The sequence below is a fragment of the Hemicordylus capensis genome, chromosome 5, assembly GCF_027244095.1.
Source record: "Hemicordylus capensis ecotype Gifberg chromosome 5, rHemCap1.1.pri, whole genome shotgun sequence".
NCBI lineage: Eukaryota > Metazoa > Chordata > Lepidosauria > Squamata > Cordylidae > Hemicordylus > Hemicordylus capensis.
The window spans coordinates 46556756-46577249 of record NC_069661.1 but is presented as its reverse complement, the minus strand read 5'-3'; the positions used below and the strand labels follow the sequence as shown (position 1 = coordinate 46577249).

General features: G+C 41.8%; 1 protein-coding gene across 5 annotated transcripts; it reads right to left on the bottom strand.

The window, feature by feature from the left end:
* Window positions 1–6696: 6696 nt before the first annotated feature.
* SPRY1 (sprouty RTK signaling antagonist 1) lies at window positions 6697–19570 on the bottom strand. Of its 5 annotated transcripts, none has more exons than XM_053252091.1 (3): window positions 19357–19570; window positions 18234–18724; window positions 6697–13917 (listed from the first exon to the last, which is right to left on the bottom strand). In XM_053252091.1, the coding sequence occupies exon 3, from the start codon at window positions 13860–13862 to the stop codon at window positions 12900–12902; it is 963 nt and encodes a 320-aa protein (XP_053108066.1). In that variant the 5' UTR covers window positions 13863–13917; window positions 18234–18724; window positions 19357–19570; the 3' UTR covers window positions 6697–12899. The 5 variants fall into 5 exon arrangements, with proteins under 5 accessions (XP_053108066.1, XP_053108064.1, XP_053108065.1 ...); XM_053252089.1 differs by having other exon boundaries at window positions 17985–18724; window positions 19357–19567; XM_053252090.1 differs by having other exon boundaries at window positions 17985–18695; window positions 19357–19567.
* Window positions 19571–20494: the final 924 nt, after the last annotated feature.

The following is a 20494-nucleotide window of genomic DNA, read 5'->3' as shown; positions in this document are numbered from 1 at the left end:
CTGGAGACGGACCTCAGATGACCTCAATGGGCGGTGGGGTTCGTAACCAAGAAGACGCTCTCTTAAATACCCAGGATTTGAGCCGTTTAGGGCTTTATAAAATATAACTAGCACTTTGTATTTTGCCCGGAAACGTATTGGCAGCCAATGTAATTCCATCAACAAAGGAGTAATGTGGTCTCTCCGAGATTACCTGGAGACCAGCCTGGCTGCTGCATTCTGAACCAACTGAAGTTTCCGTACTATGTACAAAGGCAGCCCCACGTAGAACACATTACAAAAGTCAAGTCTGGCGTATCAGCCGAAGTTGATAGAAAGCACCCCTGGCCACCGCCTCAACCTGAGAAACCAAGGAGAGGTGTGTATCCAGGAGTACTCCCAGACTGTGGACCTGTTCTTTCTGGGGAAGTGTGACCCCATCCAGAACAGGTAGATCAAAATCGTCTCTGGAGTTCTGACCCAGCACAATAAGTACTTCCGTCTTATCTGGATTCAGCTTCAGTTTATTCTCCCTCATCCAGCCCATTACTACTTCCAGGCAGGCATTTAGTTAGGGAGGATATGCCAGCTCCTGAAGAAGCTGACACGGATAAGTAGATCTGGGTGTCATCAGCATACTGATAACACCCAGCCCCAAATCCCCTGATGATCTCTCCCAGCGGTTTCATGTACATGTTAAAAAGCATTAGAGAGAGTATGGAGCCTTGAGGGACACCGTACTTAAGCTCAGATTTTGAAGAGCAATAATCTCCAATCGATACCATCTGGAACCTGTCCGAGAGGTAGGAGCGGAACCACTGTAAAACAGTGCCTCCAACCCACAACCCCCTCAGATGCTCCAGAAGGATACTATGGTTGATAGTATCAAAAGCTGCCAAGAGGTCCAAAAGGACCAACAGAGTCACACTTCCTCTGTCCATTGCCAATTGGAGATCATCCGTCAGGCCGACCAAGGCAGTCTCCACCCCATAGTCCGCCAGAAAACCAGTTTGAAATGGGTCTAGATAATCAGTTTCCTTCAAGACCATCTGTAGCTGAGAGGCCACCACCCTCTCAATTACCTTGCCCAGCCATGGGAGATTGGAAACTGGCCTATAATTGCTCAACTCTTGAGGGATCTAATGCAGGCTTCTTTAGAAGATGTCTAATAATTGCCTCCTTTAGACAAGGAGGCATCCTGCCCTCTCTCAGAGAAGCATTTATGATTTCTGCTAAGCCACCTACAACAGCCTCCCTGCTAGACAGAATAAGCCATGTTGGACAAGGGTCAAGAGAGCAAGTGGTAGGCCTCACTGATCCAAGCAGGTTGTCCACATCCTCAGGAGTCACAAACTGAAATTGATCTAGTCGAATCGCATAAGAGGAGTTGCTGGACACCTCCAGTTCAGACATCAAATTAATTGTGGAGTCTCCATCTAGGCTGGCCCGAATCCAGGAGATTTTGTCTGCGAAAAAATCATTAAACACATCACAGTGGGTGACTGATGCTTCCAAATTCTGGTTTAAGGGAGAGAGGGCAGATACTAGCTCTCTCACCACCCTGAACAACTCCACCGGACGTGAACTCACAGAAGCAATACGGGCAAAAAAGAACTGCTTCTTTGCTGCACATATTGCCTGAGCATAGATCTTTAAATGTGCTCTATGTCACATTTAAAAGCATAGAGCATTTGTTCAGCTTCAGATTGGTACAATGATCAACACCACAAATTCCCCAAATATTTATAGTGCAGACCATGCAGGAGAGATGTGTGTGCTACACATTTAAATATAATAATAATAATAATAATAATAATAATAATTATTATTATTATTATTATTATTATTATTCAATTTCTATACCACCCTTCCAAAAATGGCTCAAATCAGCACTGACTAATAACATTGACTAACTGTTGGTAGACATGGATGTAGTGATGACACACATGCACCTGTTTATGCATCTTATTAGGTTGTTCATTACATCCAAACTGAGGTCTGTTTCAAATGCAAATATTTTTGCCACTTTCAAAAAGATGGAACATTTAACCCATATGCAGCGGGAGAGATGGTCTTGTGGTAGCAAGCATGACTTGTCCTCTTAGCTAAGCAGTTTGCCCTGGTTGCATATGAATGGGAGACCTGATGTGTGAGCACTGTAAGATATTCCACTTAGGGGATGGAGCTGCTCTGGGAAGAACTGAAGGTTCCAAGTTCCCTCCCTGGCATCTCCAAGATAGGGCACAGAGATTCCTGCTTTCAGCCTTGGAGAAGCCACTGCCAGTCTATGTACTGAGCTAGATGGACCTATGGTCTCACTCATTATATGGCAGCTTCCTATGTCATCTGAATTCCACTCTGAGTGCCCGAAAGGCCAGCAAATGAGAAGAAAAAAACATTGCCCTGATCTATCAATCATTTGTAGACACGAGAGCTCCAGTAGTCACAAGCAGTATTCTCTCTAACTCTTTTCATCCATGTGTGGGGATAGTTTTGTTCTGGGTGGCAGTATCAAGACAGTGTGTGCACATGTGCATTCAGAGTGGGGGCCTTCCTGATTCAATTTGAGTGGCATCTAAAATTAAACAGAGTGGACATCAAGAAATCTGTGTGCACACAGCCACACTTAAGGAGGACACTGGTCACAAGGATGCTCCATTCATTTCAGAAGAGGAGATGCCCCTACCACTGAAATGAGTACAGGAAGCCCACTTGCATTGGTGCAAGCTGGCAGCACACTTGGAGCTCTGGACTGGAGCAAATCTATTGACCCTCTTGGCGTTGTAGACTGCTATAATCTCACTCACCAAGAAGGAAACAAATGCTTCATTCACTTTCCTGTAAGGATGCTTGTCAGTTTATACAGCCACCCATGGCCTTTGTTTAATGTTTAACTGCAGCCAGCAAGAATGAATTTTCCTGGAGATAAATCTTTAAAGCACAAGTGGTTCTCCCTTACTGGATATACATAACACTGTTAAATATTTCTCTACCTTACACAATTTTTTTAAAAGTGTTGTTTATAACACAAAAATAAGAAAATTAACACTAATCAATGAGCAAAGCTTTAGTCTATACAGAGATAAATAAATAAAACATTTCATGAGAAAGAAGTCAAGCCAAGACAAGTTGGCTTCCCTTAGTGATGGTACATTTTCTAATTTGGTTTGTGTACATGTACAATTCTCCAATATATATCCCATTCTGCTACTTTACTAATACAAAAACAGAGGCTGACAACCCAACTAAATTTGCCAGAAGAAATCCTATTGAAATCCAGTAGTCCTTTAGAGTAACTCCTGAGTAGTAATATTGAGTAATTTCGGCAGGATGTCAGCCAGTGACAGCAGGAAGCTACTGTAGAGTTTAAATCGGGAGATAGGAAGGCCTTTTTAGCTTTTATCGGCTCTAAAGAAGAGAGAAGCAAACATTATCTATTGTTAATTACCTGTAAAGTAGAGCTTTAGCCACTTCCCCTGTTCCTAAGAGCTCTGAAGTGAAACCTAAAAGAAGCCACCCATTGTTTTCAATTGTGCCAGAGCCAGAAGCAAATAGGGCTCAGATTGCAGTTCTGAAAGGCAACAGGAAATTGGCATACAGCTAATCTGCCCTGAACTATTCATAGTAACAAAAGGCTACATTCCTTCTAAAACATTCTCCATTAGAAATCCAAGGCAGACCTGTTAGAAGAACGACCACAGAATAAATTTGTGGAAATAAAAGCTTTTTAATTAAAAGGACTCTGGGATCTGGGCATTCGTTCCCGACCATGAAAGTAACATGTATTATGTATGTCTCATCCTTTCATAAAGAAAAGCCAAATGCTCAGGAGCATTGCTGTTTTCCAACAGTCTTCCATGGTGATCCTAAAAAACAGATGAGGCTGTGAACTCAAAACTCCCATCTTCAGACACAGCCTTGTAGACCATTCTCAGATGTAATCTAAAAAACATATTTGTATTTTTAGCTTCTTTTAAGATTGTCAACAGAAGGTGTGGGTATAGTTTACCTTTCCCAGTGTTTATTGTTTTACTTGCCTTTTGCAAGCACACACAGGACTAAACAAAAATAAGGCTCAGACTTTTAAAAAGTAAGGGAAGGTATACCAGTGTGTTGGGAAAGTCCTAGGGGCAGATGAGGAGTAACCCCTCCAAGAACCGTTCTCCATAACATTTTTTTGATGACAAGACGCATTTGCAGATATGATGTCGGAGGCCAGTCACAGGATCCCTTCATTACTTAAGCTACAATCCTCAACACACTACTAGGGAGCAAGCCCCATTGAACACTGTGTGACTTACATCAGTACACATACGATTGGGTGGCACATTACTCAACAGCATAATCCTATGTATGTTTGCTCAGTTCCACTTTTAGCAGGACTAACTCTCACATAATTGTGCATAGGTTGCAATTTTTAAAAATACTTTTGTAACCATTTCTGGCAATTCTTAATTGCACATGGTTTCTTAATTATGTATCACAAACAACAGTGTTCAGTTAATGTAGAACTCCAACCACAAAAACTTCAGTTTGTACTTTCACAAGGCTCTATATCTGAAGCCCTATTCACATGTTCAGTGTACACACAACCTGTGTATAGTGTAAGCACATAGTTATTCACACATTATGGCCACGTGCATATAGTAGTATATTTATCTGTACCCTGCATTTGGGGACCTGTACTCAGGTTCACTTTAAAATGAATCCATGTACAATTCACACACAAACATGTACAGAAACCTGTGTTCGTGTACCAGTGTAATTTCTGATTAGGGCTTCTATATGTAAGTTTATGTAAGCCTCCCTTCTAAGCTATGGGTCTCTCATCGTTGGACTTCTGTAGTTTCCAAAAACCAAATGCATAACTGAAATTCTTATTATGATCCCTTATTTCCATTATACCTTTGTTACTTGACTCAATACTTGTGAAAAAGGATAATACAGGTACAAATATCTATGACTATTTCTAATGTGAATGATCATGTCTATAAAATTCAAATAAGCTGGTGGATTTTTCTGTTCTGAGCAGGTAGATGTTAAGATAGTCATTAGCCACAATCTTTACCAAAGACAAAGCATCTGAGCTCCCCTCCCCCCCCGCCACCCCAAATATATGATTTCTGAGGCAGTGGGTATAAGATGTTTAAAAGAAAACACTGAATATTTGAAAATACATAACCCATATGTATTGTGCATCCATCCATATTATCACAGATTCAGGAAATTAAAATGAATTGACTCTTGTGAAAGCATCTGTAGACGACTTCAGCATTGCCCTTCCAGAGGTAAACAATGTAACCTTTGGAATTACAGTCTTTCAACTCATTAAAAAACAATCAAATAATTGCCACAGATGCTCTAGCGGGATAACATTGAGCAACAATTTTTCATACTCTCAGATCTCTAAAAAGGATTTTCAAGTGGTCTGAGCAAGTTATGTTCCTTCAAATAGAGACAATAAATTGTTTTTCAAACCGCAGTAATTAGCTGCATAATTAAAACCAAGACATTGTTTGCTAAAGTGTATTAAGAACTCAAAGGGAAATACTTGACAAAGATATACAATATAACAGATTGCCTTTTTTCATTCATCTGCACATTTAGAAGGCAACACCTACAAATCACAAGCATGAACTGGTTAGCTGCATCTTCTGAGTCATGCTACTTTTGAGCTGCAGGACCAATTCTTGCATCCCAAGTCGAAGTGTGATGAAACTTCTTTGAATGGCTTCCTGCAGAGCTTGGCGTGTGCTAAATAGTTCATCTTATTGCTTTACCATGTCCAGCTCACAGCTCATAAGAACAGCCCTGCTGGATCAGGCCCAAGGTGCATCTAGTCCAGCATCCTGTTTCACACAGTGGCCCACCAGATGCAGCTGGCAGCCTACAGGCAGGAATTGAGGGCATGCCCTGCTGTTACTCCCCTGCACCTGGTATTCAGAGGCATCCTGCCTTTGAGGCTGGAGGTGGCCCACAGCCCTCCGACTAAGTAGCTGTTGATAGGCCTCTCGTCCATGAAGTTATCCAAACCCCTCTTAAAGCCATCCAGATTGTTGGCTGTCACATCTTGTGGCAGAGAATTCCACAAGTTGCAAATTCTGTGTTGTCATCTGTGATGACAAAGATGTGCCATCTGTGTTGCAAATTCTGTAAATATATCCAACTCACCTTCTCAGCATACCAACTTGGTTGTGTGAAGAGGCCTACAGTAAAACTGAAATATCTGTTCCATGTAGCCATTTTAAAGGCTAACTAATTAAAACCTGAAGTTGATAAAGAGCACTTGGTAACTACTGGAGATGGGAAAGTTCTTTCAGGGGAGCTCTTTGCAAACTGGATCACAAATTAGTATGAAGATATGCAACTTCTGTACCTGCCAGCTATCTTAGCAAGCTCACTCTCGGCAAGCCAAGAGAGAAATTTTTTAGAGAATTTATCTAAAGATACCTTAAGAATCATTATAGCTAACAAATAAAGGCATAAACAGTCAGATGCTCCCAAACTATTTGGCCTTTGAGACACCTGGAAGCCATTTTGTGGAGATCCACAAAATGTACATTTGTATTTCCATGCAAAGGGATGCATATCTAGCCAGATTTTAATTTTTAATTTAAATAATTTATGTTACAGAAATTGCTATTTGTCCAACACCACATCACTATACATCATGTAAGTGCCAATAAACAATACATAAAAACCACAGTTGTGTCAATGCAGATGAAGAATATAAATTTATTTGGTGGATCTTGTCTGTCAAACTGTCCATCTTTACAATTTCCAATGCTTTTAAGAAACTTAACCAATTTTTTTTTTAAATTGGGATATCAGCACGGTTATTGTCTACCACTGCCCTTTACACGCGAACAGAATATTGTGCTACTAGCACTGGAAAAGGAGTTGCGAGATGATAATGATAATGAACAGCTAATATGCAATTTAGATACACGTTGACTTGCTATGCAGAAAGCCCCATCAAATACTTTCTCCCCATACAAAGGCACTGATAAAGCAAGTGGCTCCACTTTGACAAGTACTATCCATATACAGCATTATCAACTTTTTGTTAGAGAATGGAAGACTTGATCAAGGAGTCCCGTTACAATAAACCTTGACGCTTCTAATCTTAACGATCATTAATGCTAGTCAAGTGCTCTAGTCTCTTCATTCTGGTGGTAATGTTCATCAAATTGTTCTTATAACAGAAGACTAAACCACAATACTACAACTGGCACTACCTAAAATTGTGTTATTGACACTGCAACAGTGCTAGTAAATAAACCAGTTGCCACAAGAGCAAGTTTGGATGCTTCAGCATTTGTACGTTCCACTCCCAAGGTGGACCCACAAAAAACCAAACTGAATCAAAGGCACTAAAATTAGGCATAAAACACCTGTGAATTATTTGGAAAGACACCCAAAGAATGTATCTGAATAGACAAGATGGATATTTTTAATATGCCAATAAAAATGCGAGAACATGCAAGCATTCAAGTAACACAGAATTCCTTATTAGGCAGAACAGAGAACAAAACTCCACCCCTCAGTGGAGTGATTTAGGCTACAATTCTTACGTTCACCAGTTGTAATCATGTCCAACATTGTGTTAAACATTTGAAGAGTTTGATGAAATTGGACTACTATGAACATACACTATTTCTAAATAGCAACTCCAGTAGCCAGGATCCAGGCTAAATTAGTCATGACTAAATTTCACTGAATTTAATGGCGCTTAATGTTCATCATAGCTAACTTGCCTCATTTAGGACCAACAAGAGGAAGTACTTTTTCACACAGCACATAATTAATTTATGGAATTCATTGCCATGGGATGTGGTGATGGCCACCAGCTTAGACAGCTTTAAAAGGGGCTTAGATTCATGGTGGACAGGTCTATCAATGGCTACTAGTCTGGTGGCTGTGGGCCATCTCCAGCCTCAGAGACATGATGTCTCTCAATACCAGTTGCAGGGGAGAAATATCAGGAGAGAGGGCATGCACATACCTTTTGCCTGTGGGCTCCCCAGAGGCATCTGGTGGGCCACTGTATGAAACATGATGCTGGACTAGATGGGCCCTGGGCCTCATCCAGCAAGGCTGTTCTTATTTATTTCAATGGAGCTTAAGTAAAGTGGTGCCATCGAGTCAGTGTTGGCTCCTGACTCGAGCCAACACTGACTCGACAGTGTTGAGTACAGGAGGGGGTTACCATTGCCTTCTCCCACGCAGTATGAGAGAATGCCTTTCAGCTTCTTCCTATATTGCTTCTGCCTGATATAGGAGTTACCCATCGGGGATTCGAACCAACAACCTCCTGCTCTCTAGGCAGGCAGCTTCCCAACTGTGCCACTGAACCCCCACCAATGGAACTTAGTGAAGACTAAATTAGTCTGCATCCTGCCTGGTGTTTGTACGTATTTCACAGAATAGTACCCCAATTAACATGACCAGTTAGGTCCATGGACATGAGGAACGTGCTAGCTTTCAGGATGCTGCAAACATAGTTGTGGCTTATTTCTACTTCAGAATTCAGCTTTCCATTTGTTTTGGCAAGTGCCATTTTTCTGTTGCTCACTAGCGTGTTAAAAGATAAAGCATGCACATTTGTGGTAGCAGGTGTATATGCCCACCACAGTCACTTCTTTAGATGCTTTTCTTGTACTTCACCCTCCCGCAAGCCAATGATTGTGAAACCTTTACTATCTGCCTCTCTATATAGCTAGGAATTGGCAGTCTTTCCATTCTGCAAGCTGTACATCTGTGTGTAACTAGGAAAGGGTTTATATTGGAATAGAAAGTATTCCAATGAAAGATCTCTCTTATTCTCCAAGATCTTACGTCCATTTTATGTTTAAAAGCTGAGTACATTTTAAGTAAATTACACATTACGCCAAGGTTACTACTAGTGAACTAGTCCTACCAGTACACCCAGCGAAACTATTTAGTTAAGAGGTCCATACAGCATGCATTTAAAAAGTATGAAATGTTAATGTTTTCCAAGTTCTAGATGGGAAACCTGAATGTTTGGAATATCAGCTCCTTCCAACAATACAGAATTGGTTGTACAGAAATCAGATCATCAAAGATTTCCATGGAATGTTACATAACCTGAAAAGAATGGTGAAAATCAAGTGCCAGCATGCGTGTGCCTCTGTTTTCAACCAAGCTATGTCTTTAAGAAAAAACAAACTTATTGCTGACAGCTGGAAAAGATGCCAAATCATAAGAATAAGGCATACAGCTGGAACAAAACTGTCCCTGAAACTAGTTTGTCACACCTCAGGATTACTCAATAGTTCAAAACCCATTTATTTGGAATCTTCATAACAACAAATGCAAATTAAGGCCACTTGGTCAACAGAATCACAGCTAAAAATCTTTGTTTCAACTTTGCATCCAAATATTGCGTAGGCATTTCTGAGTACTGGTACTTATATGAAAAGCATGGCAATGGTACTGTGATGATTTGGAACACTCCTAACTGCTAGACTAGAGGCCTTTCTGCACCATCAGTCAAACCATGGCCATCCAAATTTTAATCAATCCTCATTTAACTCCCTTTCCAATACCAAGAGTGCAATATCCTGTGTATACTTAACAGATGCAGGAAGATGGGACCTTAGGTATATTCATTTGTCACTAATAACTTCAAAAATAATATTCCGTAAGGTTCAAAACACTTGTGCAGCCACATTCTACACAGAAATCACATCAGCAATTAACCATCCATCTGTAGGGAGTATTGCATTCCCCCTATGCAAACAAATTTGCTTTAAGTATTGCAAAGGCAAGCTGTCTCCAACCTGAGAAGCACAATCAGGATGAACAACTGTGTACAACAAGTTTGAAATAAACGTGTGTTTGATGAGAAAAATACAAGATCATGTGAAAAGATCTTAACTTAAACATTATCACTAAGAAATCATCAAAATATTACATGCCCATCTTTCTTTTGCTTATGGAAGAGCAGTAATCTGGAGAAAAAACAATTAGAGACTTAAGAAATAAGGTTTCATCTTTATTAGAAAAATACTTAGATAAACTTGGAGCATTATGTGCCCTATTATGAAGACCTTTCTCTCCTGCAAACAGATGACTGGTGCTGCTGGGGGAGCAGATGCTCCGGTTCTTCTCTCCCCATCCCCCTAGCACAGTCCGAACTGATGGCACCAACCACATATACACACACCCAGCTTTCAAATGTAGGAGATTCCTCCTTAAAGAACCCTCTTGTATGTGCAGGAACAGATCCAGAAGGGATCCATGCATGGAAATCCATTTCTGTGTTTGCCCTTATTCGATCAGAGCACTTGTCCAAACTGTCAAATTATTGTTAAGCCAAATTATGAGAGAACGGCAATTTTTATGCTTGATAAAACTCTTCTCTCTCTCTTTAAAAAGGTACAACTTTGAAGTGATTAAGATATTGAGAGCCTTTTTTACACATTCTTTTTAAATAAACCAATGAACAAGAAAACATCAAGTGTGTCAATGTTGCTTCTACCACAAGAGCCAAACTTATCTGGATCTTCTACATGATGAAGAGCGCAAAAATTAACAGTGTGGTTATTGGCATAAACTATGTGCCATGTGTAGCAATATGTGCTTACTTGACAAACTTAAAAGTTGAGAAGGCAGTTTGTATAGACATTTCACTTGCCATTACAACTCAACCAGTACAGTGCTATGTCTAAAGCCCAGCTGTGACAAAGAGCACCGAATAGCCTCAAGAGGTGGAATGACTGTACTAGCTCTATCCTCAAATTTCTGTGTAATCATTTGGAGGCTCAGAGTGATGAACAAACAGGTGAGGACATCAGAGTGGAACCCAGTGACAGTTCAAGAAGTAGAATTACTCAGAAGGCTCCCCAACTAAGGGACTTCAGTAACACAAGGTACTTTTGTCCTGAGTTAAATTTTATTTGGATGCAAAACTTAAAAACAAATGCATTTTCTTCTAATATCCAATTCATCCAGCTAACACATGTATTCCTAAAAATGGACAGGAATGTCTGGCATTTTAGAAAGGGCAAGCAGATAAACTGATGGACAACTATGCTTCCATAGTGCCTCCTTAGAAGGCAGAACCCAATACTCTGGTGATCACACAGAACAGGGAGGGGCAACAAGTTCAGCACCAAAAGCAATGTCCTAAATAATGATGAGTGGTGCAGGTGCAGCTAATGTATGTTTTTAAAGAATCTGGCAATGTCAAATTGTGATTGGTATACCAACTGTATTTATTCTATAGTCTTGTAATCTGAAAGTACAGAGTTGCTGTACCTTTCGAAAGGTTGCAATATATAGACATCGTGCAATTTGAAATACTAGACATTTTGGCATTTTCTTGCTCATTTTTTTCTCCCTTTCAATCCTTTATATTAGCAAATTTTGCCATTCCATTTTCACACTTATATTTGCAGCCATGGGAACCAGAAACTTAAGAAAATGAAAGATGGAGCTGTAAGTAGTTGACCAAAAATCTGCAACTGCACAAATGCAGCTTGTGGACCACATGTTGTCCACCCCTGTCCAACATACATGAATCCTGTGAAGTATCTCAGAGCAAACTCTTGACTGAAAACAAAAAAAGTGATTAAATGAAACTAGAATACTAGAAGTGGTTTCACAGTTGTGATAAAAATGAGGAAGGTACAGAAGGAGCAGTACTCTTAACTTACTAATACTGCTAACACAGCTTACTGTTATATTAAAAATAAAGAACCCAAGAGACGTTTTCATTAATTATTATATTTTCTGCATTATAGTTTAACATATGTACTTTCTGCGTGTCACCCTTATTTTTTGTTAAGTATTGATATTTTGTTATATTCAGACAGGAGTACATTTTTGGAACTGTCCTTTGTAATAAATATCATAAAATAATAGAGATTCACATAATAAATATTCTTTACAATAAAAAAGTTTTAACAGACCTTTGTCTTAAAAATAGGAAGAATTCAACTTTGTGTTTTTACATAAAATATACAAAAAGCACCACAATTTGTGGCTAAGGCAATAAAAAGGGAGAGGGTTAAAGTTATAAAGCACAGGATTGAGTTAAATGACATTAAACCACAGAAATAATAGAAATGTTAGAGATCAAAGAACGTTTACACAATTTAAACTGTATGATACCTGAAGATTATTACTCAGATGTGCAGAAACCAACAACTTTAGTATCAAAAGAAAAGATGTTAAAAAATAGAAATGTAGGGCCCTGGGTATATCTGAAAGCTATAGAAACCATGAACAAAGCTGTAGCCATAGCATTTCCAATGTGCAGATCCATCTAGTGAAGTGGGCAGTGGTGGGGAGCCAAGGTAAATAAAATAAGGTTTCAGAGTCTGGACTGAGAAATTTTAAAGCACAGTCAAGAAAGGAGCAAAAACAGGCTAGTTGCACTATGAAAAGAAGGTGAGCACTAGGTTTGCTAAGTTCCAAACTAACTAAAACACATGCTTTCTTTAAAAAAAAAAAAAAAGCTTCATAATCCAGCTCTTTCATGGAAAAAAACTTTGAAAAGTCACTTAGAAAGCCATTGAAAAGTGGTTTAAAATAAGAGTTGTAGAGAACAAACAAAGCAGCATCTTTGGAAAGTTGTTTGCAGAGTTAAAAGGCTTCAGAAAAACCCATTACTCTCATTACTTCTTTCAGGAGTGGATTACTCACAAACCTGAGTCGACTTGCCAAGCTGAGAAATTAGATGCAAGTACGTGAGCCACACTTACCAAAGACCAAGGAAATATTCAGATTTGCCTTCGCTGAGAGAAACTATGGCGTCAAAAGGAAAGAGCTTGTGTATGAAAGTTAGAAAAAAGAAAAGGAAATGGGTGAAGGGCGGGGGGGGGGGAATCGAGACAGAAGAGCCAGCCACAACCTGAAAGAGTCTAAAGGAACTGAACATTTTCCTCTATAAATCATGAGGGCTTGCCTTGACCCCTCGAAGGGCAACTTTCCAGCTTACAATAAACCGTGTTAGAGTTCTTGCATCGGCAACCTGGACGATTGATCCGGTCATAACATCCTCGGCACAGTTTAAGGCATCCTTTTGCAGGAGGATAACAAAGCAGGCAAGGCAAAAAGAAGGACATGGCTCCCATACATAAGTACCTAGACCAGCAATGTGCCTGGGAGCAAGAGCAAGGATTATCCGCATAAGAGTCCCCTTCATCATCATTGGAACAGTGGTAGAAGATCCCTTTGACCAAGCACATGCAGGTGCTGTATTCCACCATGCTCTCTGCTGAACACAAGCACTGCCTGTTGCAAGCCAAGCAAGATGGCAAGGCCCTGGGTGCCGTGCACTCTCCACATTTGCACTTCCCACACTGTTCACAGATAAACTTGTGCTGCGTCAAGTCCTCTTTCAAGGGACTCTTCAGATCGTCTACAATCAGGGATGACGGCTTGGGCTGCGTCCAGATTGGCCTTTCAGATCTGTGACCAGGCCCTAACCTAGATGGGGACGATCTTAGCAGCAGGCCCTGCTCTGAAGAAGCACTGCTGTTGCTCCCAGAACTGGCTGCGCTCCCAGTGCTTGTGGATCTGCTCAACACAGGAGCCCTTGAGTTGTGTTGATGCAGCACGTGTCCTGGATGGCTGGGCCTGTGCTCATAATTATTATTCACATTAATCGGTATGATTTCATGAGTCCTTTCATGCTTTTCTTGTCTAGGCGCTGTCCGTGGAGCTGACCTTTTCACCACAGATGGGCCTTCAGTGTACTCGTTGCTGCCCCTGATGGTCTTGATCTGCTCCAGAGACAAGATAGCTGTGGGCTGAACGTCTCTTTCATAGTCCACCCTTTGCCTGCTATCCAAAGAAGGCTGCTGAAGGACAACTAATGAACTGCCACTTCCATGTTGACCTTGGGACTCCATCTGTAGCGATCTCTACTTCTGGCATTCACCAGGAATCTGGCATGCATCTGAAATCCTAAGAGCAAGAGACAAAAAGGTTAAGAGAAGAGTCAGTCTCAGGAAGCTTTAAAAAAACAATTAGAATATTTTATGACAAGCCACAAATTGACAAACCTAACTACCTAGTAGCAAACTGTCAGAGCTGGCTGGAAATATACTGAATCCAAGCATCTCAGCACAGCTAGTTTCTCTCTCTCTCTCCCACTCCAGCTGAGAGTAAATACACACACCAAAAAAGATTTTTAATCTTTAAATACTTGAACCCTTGTATATTTGCAACTCCCATGTGCAATACCTACACCTCTCGTCTCCAAGCATGAAGATACTGAGTGTAACACACACTGAGGTAATTCACACAATCAAAAACTGTGTTCTACCCAGGTTTGGGATCTGTGCGTGCTCCCAATTTTTGGTTGTGTGGAAGCAAAGTAGGAGGGAAACCTGGGTAGCTTTTCTTCCCACCTTGCTTCCACACAACCACTTCTGCTCACGTTTTCCTCTTACAATACTTCCACACAACCAAAAATTGGGACTTGTAGAAGTTCATGAAGAAGCCCTCATGCGTATTATACCCCAATAGTAGCTATACTCTAGCCATTGTTTACAGACAGAAAGTACAGTGGCATTCACCAACTCCTTCAAGATAACATGAAGTGGAACTCATAAAAGCAAGTTAACATCCTAAACAGCAGGTTCTGTGAAAATTCTTCTTTCAGATTGTTTTACCTTTCAAAGCTATATTCAAGTGCTACGCAGTATTTTACATGTAAATTCAACATAGCTACCTTTTAAATGGCAATTCCCTGATGACCCAACCCGAATAGCATCTGAAATAATCTTTCTGGGTAGAAAGATTACTTCCAAAAAACAATCTAGCACACTAATTTAGGCAAAACCACCAAGTGTAAACATCATACTGTTGCACAATCAAGTTCCCTAGTGTTCTTGGATGATAAGGCAGGTGTGAAAGGAAGAGGTGGAAGCAGGAAAGGGTGGGAAAAGGAGAAGAGATAGGTAAATATTCTGACATTTATCTGATGTTTGTAAAGGTACATGCACATTTTTTGACCAATGAAGAGCCAGAAAAGCACATATTTGTTGCCACAAAATACAGGAGGGGGGGTGCACGCGAATCTGCCCATAATCCCACTGCCCATTGCAATGATGATGGGAGCTGTAGTCCAACAACTGTGTTAACAAGGTCAGTTTCTATTAATTTCTGGGAAAGTACTTCAAGTGAAGCATTTTTAACAATCTGCTGCTACAATTGCATTTTAAAATAGGCGTAGAAATTCGGAGACATCTTGAGAACTCCCCTCATGAACCAATGCAAGAGAGAGAGGGCGAGAGAATGAAATGATATTGTTTTTACCTTAAAAAACCGACACTTTCCCTAAGTGCTTCATATATTTCATCTCAGTAAACAACCCTGTTAGCTAAGCTAGTATGGTTATCCTTCACATTAAACACTAAGGAGCTGAGGAAAAAGTGCCTTGCAAAGTCACCTAATGAGTCTATGACGGAGATAAATTTGAACTGGATACCTCTAAAGACAACCACAGGGCTCTGTGGTCGCCAGGAGTCAACACCAACTTGATGGCACACTTTACTTTTACCTCTCAGATCACACACTCAGTCACTACACTACACCAGCCCTGTTTTTTCTAGATATTGGTTTTATGCTGCCAGTCACCTTGAAGGTCTCCAGCAGGCAGAAAAGCAGATATTCCTATACTGGCATTTATAAATCATGCTACATAAATAAACTCAATCACTTGTAATTACACAAATGAACTATGAAAAGCAATCATTTGGCTTCCTACAACAAATGGTGGAAAAACCTGCCCCAGCCCCACATTTCTTTCTCAAACATACGTTAGACTGGAACACGCCCCTAAAGAACTTGTGCAGAAACTCATAATATGGTTCTTCCCTTTTTATCAGGGCACAGAAAAATCCAGGAAGCCAGCCACAGATCAAGTTCCCCCTCCCCACCCCCACATATCACCTGCATAAGGTGTAAAGAATGCTGCTGGACCCAGTCACACTTTAACTCTACCTCACACAAGTTCTCGTTTTCATGGACCTTTAGAGGAGCACATAAAATGCCACTGGGACAAACCCAGAGAAGACTGGGGCAACACAACTTGTGGGACAACACAACTATGAAGTGTACAGGAGTGCTCTTTTCTTTCTTTCAATTACAATACAAACAATGTTAAACCCACTAAACACAGCCAGATGGCTTATGTAAAGTTGTTATTGTTGCCTGACTCCATCTAAAATCTAAACTTAATTCCCCCCCCCCCAAAAAAAAGTGGAGGAGAGAAGGGGAGCAAACACAAGCCAAATTTGACACTTTGAGTTTTAACTCCCCCCCCGCCCCACACACACACACACATACATTTTCCCAGCATTCAGGGCCTGTAAGACATTAGTGGGTTGTTGGTTTTGTTTAATTAACTCCCACATTTCCCTTGATAAACTTCTAAAGGCAGAGTTCTGATTAGGGTGAAAAAATGCTTCCAAGACTCCACACTGAATGGATTTTCAGAAGGGAACACCACACTGGCGGCGAGTGGAGAGTGGTAGCACTGCCCACTGCAATCTGAGCTCAAAGGAGGCGATGAATGCAAAGCTGACGGAGAGGAAGGAAGAGGAAAAAGTTATGAATGAAAACAAGGGATTTTTTTTCACCCCATCTGCAGGAGGAGGGGAAAAGGCTGAGGTTACCATTACCTCAGGGGGGCGGACTTTCCAATACTTAAAGCTGTATTGCCTTCCTCCTCTCCCTTTATCTTTCAAAAGCAACATGAAAAGGTTTGCATGTACTAGTTTGAGCATGCTGGATGCCCCCACCCCCTTCTGTACTTTCTAAAGGAAACAAGGTGGAGATATGGGGGAAGCCTCTTTATCTCTGTCTTACCCCCCATTTCCTCCTAGCAGCCTCCACGCCTCTCTACGGACCTGCTTAAATCTCATTCAGACTTGGAGGGGAAATCCCTCCTGTGCTGACTACATGCACTTAAATATACACATCCCATTAAGAACAACAGAACCAGAAAGAATGATTTTAGGAGCGCTTCGCTAAGGCCACAGTATAGCTGCCAACTGCCACAGACCAACAGTACGTCTGAGCACTTACAGAAAACCAATACGAAGTATTATTGTAATTTCTACCTGTCCCTAGCACATTTTACAGAGCAACTGTCATATGCACACGGCAGTTCTAGCCTTGCTGCAATCCAAAATAACTACCACAAACACCCACACACAAAATGTTCAACACCCTTAATCACACAAAATTCCCATTTCACTCACAAATATGTGGCAACAGGGTGCACTAGTAATGACCCCTGAAAAAGGAATATTGAATCTGTTAGACAAGCTCAAGAATGGGAACTTTCGCACAATAGTTAAGAGTATTCTATTCATTCGAACAGAATATTCATACTCTTGCATGTTGTGTGTACACGTGTGAATGTCAATAAGGGGTGGATGGAGTCATTTTAAAATCAAATGTACATTCCAGTCAGTGTACATATGACATTCAAACTACAATAACCCCAGAAATCGAAATCCAGAACAAAGTTAAGTATAATTGGGAAATAGGCCCAAGTTTAGTTCTTACACACACAGAATCCGGTCATAAAAAAACAATTCACACATTATTTAAAAATGGGATCTCAAAACCTAGTCCTGTGGGGTTGAATAAGTGCCTATCTCCCTGGAAGCAAAGACTTGGTTACAGCTCTTTGATGCAGCTGTTTCACCCCTTTGCAGAATCCCAGCCTATTTCTCGCCCAGAGAACAACAAGTTCAGAGCTCCACAAATCTCGACGGAAACACAACCTCAGGATTCATTTAGACAAGAAGGAAGCAGCAGAGCGACCCCAAGTTAGTCTCTAGCGAGAAGCACACGCCTGATACCAGCCTTGGCCCTCCCCATTCTTGGCCCACACACAACTGCGAGGGAAGAGGAACAAACGGACACCTGCTAAGTGCTCCACGCGCGTAAAACAAGGTAGCAGGAATCCATAGTGCAAGCGAAGCTGGGGCAGAAGAGGAAAGGCGCAAACTTACGTATTTGAATGGCGAATCCGCGTGAAAGCACCACCCTGCTAAGTTAGATCCATAGAGTAGCGTGTGAAAAGTCTCAAAACGCTGGAGAACTCATTCCCAACTCAGGCGGGCTTGCGACACCCCCCCAGTCCTCGCTCGCCAGCTCCCTTCGGGTTGGAGAGGCCAAGTTCCTCTGCGTCTCCCTTTCTTGCTAAGCGCACCCAGCGATCGCAAAACCCTGTTCCCCGAGCAGAAGAAAATCCAACTTGCCTGCTCCCCAAACACCCCTCTCTCCGAAGCACAAACATTCAAGGGGGTGTGTTACCCCACCCCTCAAGTTACTTGGTCACGAAGCGAACACGCTTTTCTCTGAAGAGCGGCTCCTCCGCACTCGGGGAATAACTACAGGGAATCCAGAGGAAGCGATTTCTTTGGCAGCCACCAGGTACAGGCGATCGAGCTGGTTTTGCAAGCAGGGTTCACTCAACCTACAACAAATCAGTCGCACGCTGCATCCTCTCGACGCGAGTCGCCTGTAAGCAGCGGCAGGGCTTCGAGGAGTGCGTTTGCGAAGCAAGGCGGCTGCTGCTGCACGGCCGGTTCTCCTCTCCCTTGCCTTCCGCCAATTCGGGGCTTGCTTCTCCCTTCCAGGCGCGTAGTAGTCCCAACAGCTTCCTTGGATCCACGCTACTTTTCACCACATGGTCCTCACCCGCAATCCTGCTCCCCAACCTTAGGTAGACAAAATGCAATGGGAATGCCTAGTGAGGGAGGAGAAGAAGGAGAGATAAACAACGAGGAGCAAAGAAGCCCTCTTGGCACGGAAGAGAGGCAATGGCTTTCTCTGCAAATCGGCCATGTGCTTGCTCTTGCGGGCTGGTTGACAGGCTCGCAGCACTGCAAGCACGTCGGAGGCGGCAGCGGGCGGCTGTTTGTGTGTGTGTGTGTGTGTGTGTGAGTGAGACCCTTTAGATCTCGTGAAACTCTCCCCTCTCTCTCTCTCTACAGAAACGTACATATATACACATACACAGAGACGGGCAAGATCTTTGCACCAATCGCCCGCGCTTTCCAAAAAGGAATAAACCCTCGCTCCAGCAGCACTGCAAGAAAAGGATTAAAATGGAGCACTCCAAGTTTCAGCACAACTGCTCAGCCAAGAGATCGCAAGTGACTTGCTACGTCTTCACTAGAGAATTTAATGCATCAGAGCAGCTGCAAACTACGGGCTAGCAATTGGTTTTAAAACTGGATCAGGTCCGTGTTTAAAGCTTTAAATCTAGACGAGCATTTAAGGAAAGTGGGTTGCGTGTAGTCATCTTAGGAGGAGGTTAACACAGAGCAGCACCTGAGGTACCTCCAGCACGCTTGCAAGCCTCCAATTCATGCTTACCGAATGCAAAGGCTAAAATCTGTTTCCCGAAGCACATCCGTAGCAATCGGAGCTAAATCCAAGTCAGCCCGTGGAGACAGCAATGGCTAGTGGGAAGTTGTCTGCTGCGCGGCTATCACTTTGCAAGCTGCTATGTGCTTTAGCGTTGCTGTTTCAGAATGATCTTAACTCTGCACGGCAACATTTCAGCGCCGAGCCCCCACCTCAACCCTCTGTCACGCCTCCAATGATGTCAACCTGTCACTCAGAAGGCGGCCGAGAAAACCTGGAGTGGATTCCCCCCACCACCACTACAAAATAGCTCCCTCCTGGTTCATTCATGCATTTAGCAATTGCGGTGTTTGTTTACCAGCCAGCCGTCTGCATTTCTTTTTCACATTGCGAAAAAGAAGACAGATGGTGTTTCCCTAGCATTTATTACCTTTTTCCATAGACGCTATGGCTAAGAAGCCCACATGTAAATCCTAAAGGGCCTATTATAGATTTCTTAACCTAGATTAGTTACTTCCCAACACACTTTAATGACCCTTTTGTACTCACAGTTGAGAGTACAAAGAGTGGTAAAAGGGTAGCTATCGCAACACGCTTTCAGTGGGTGGATAGATTAGGGGTTCTAATCTGCTTTAATTATTGTGAATACAGAGCCAGGGGCTGGAAGTTGCTTCGGATTAGTTATTGGGAGTTAAAGAATGTCTTCTAGTACTATGCACTTATTTACATTTCTCTCTTCGGCTGTACCAATGGACTGAAGTGGATAAGGATAACATCAATAAATAGAATATCTGATTACATTGTATTTATCTCGCTTGGATTTATCATAGGAAATCCTTATGAACTCCTTTCATAAAGCCATAGATTCAGTGCAATACATAGTACCTCTCATTTTACTTTGATATCTCAGTTTTCATCCCTTAGTGCAACGTGCAACATGTATGTGTGATACACACACACAAACACACACACACATATTTAACCAAATAAAAAATCTCCCCTTTCCCAAGATTTAGCACCTGTTATAGCCCATTTGCAATACAAACAGATTAGGTAGAATCTGTGGGTCATTTTGCACATGTGGGGTTGGGGTTGGAGGAAACTATGATAGATCACATCTAACATCCATTTCCCACATTTATGTGGA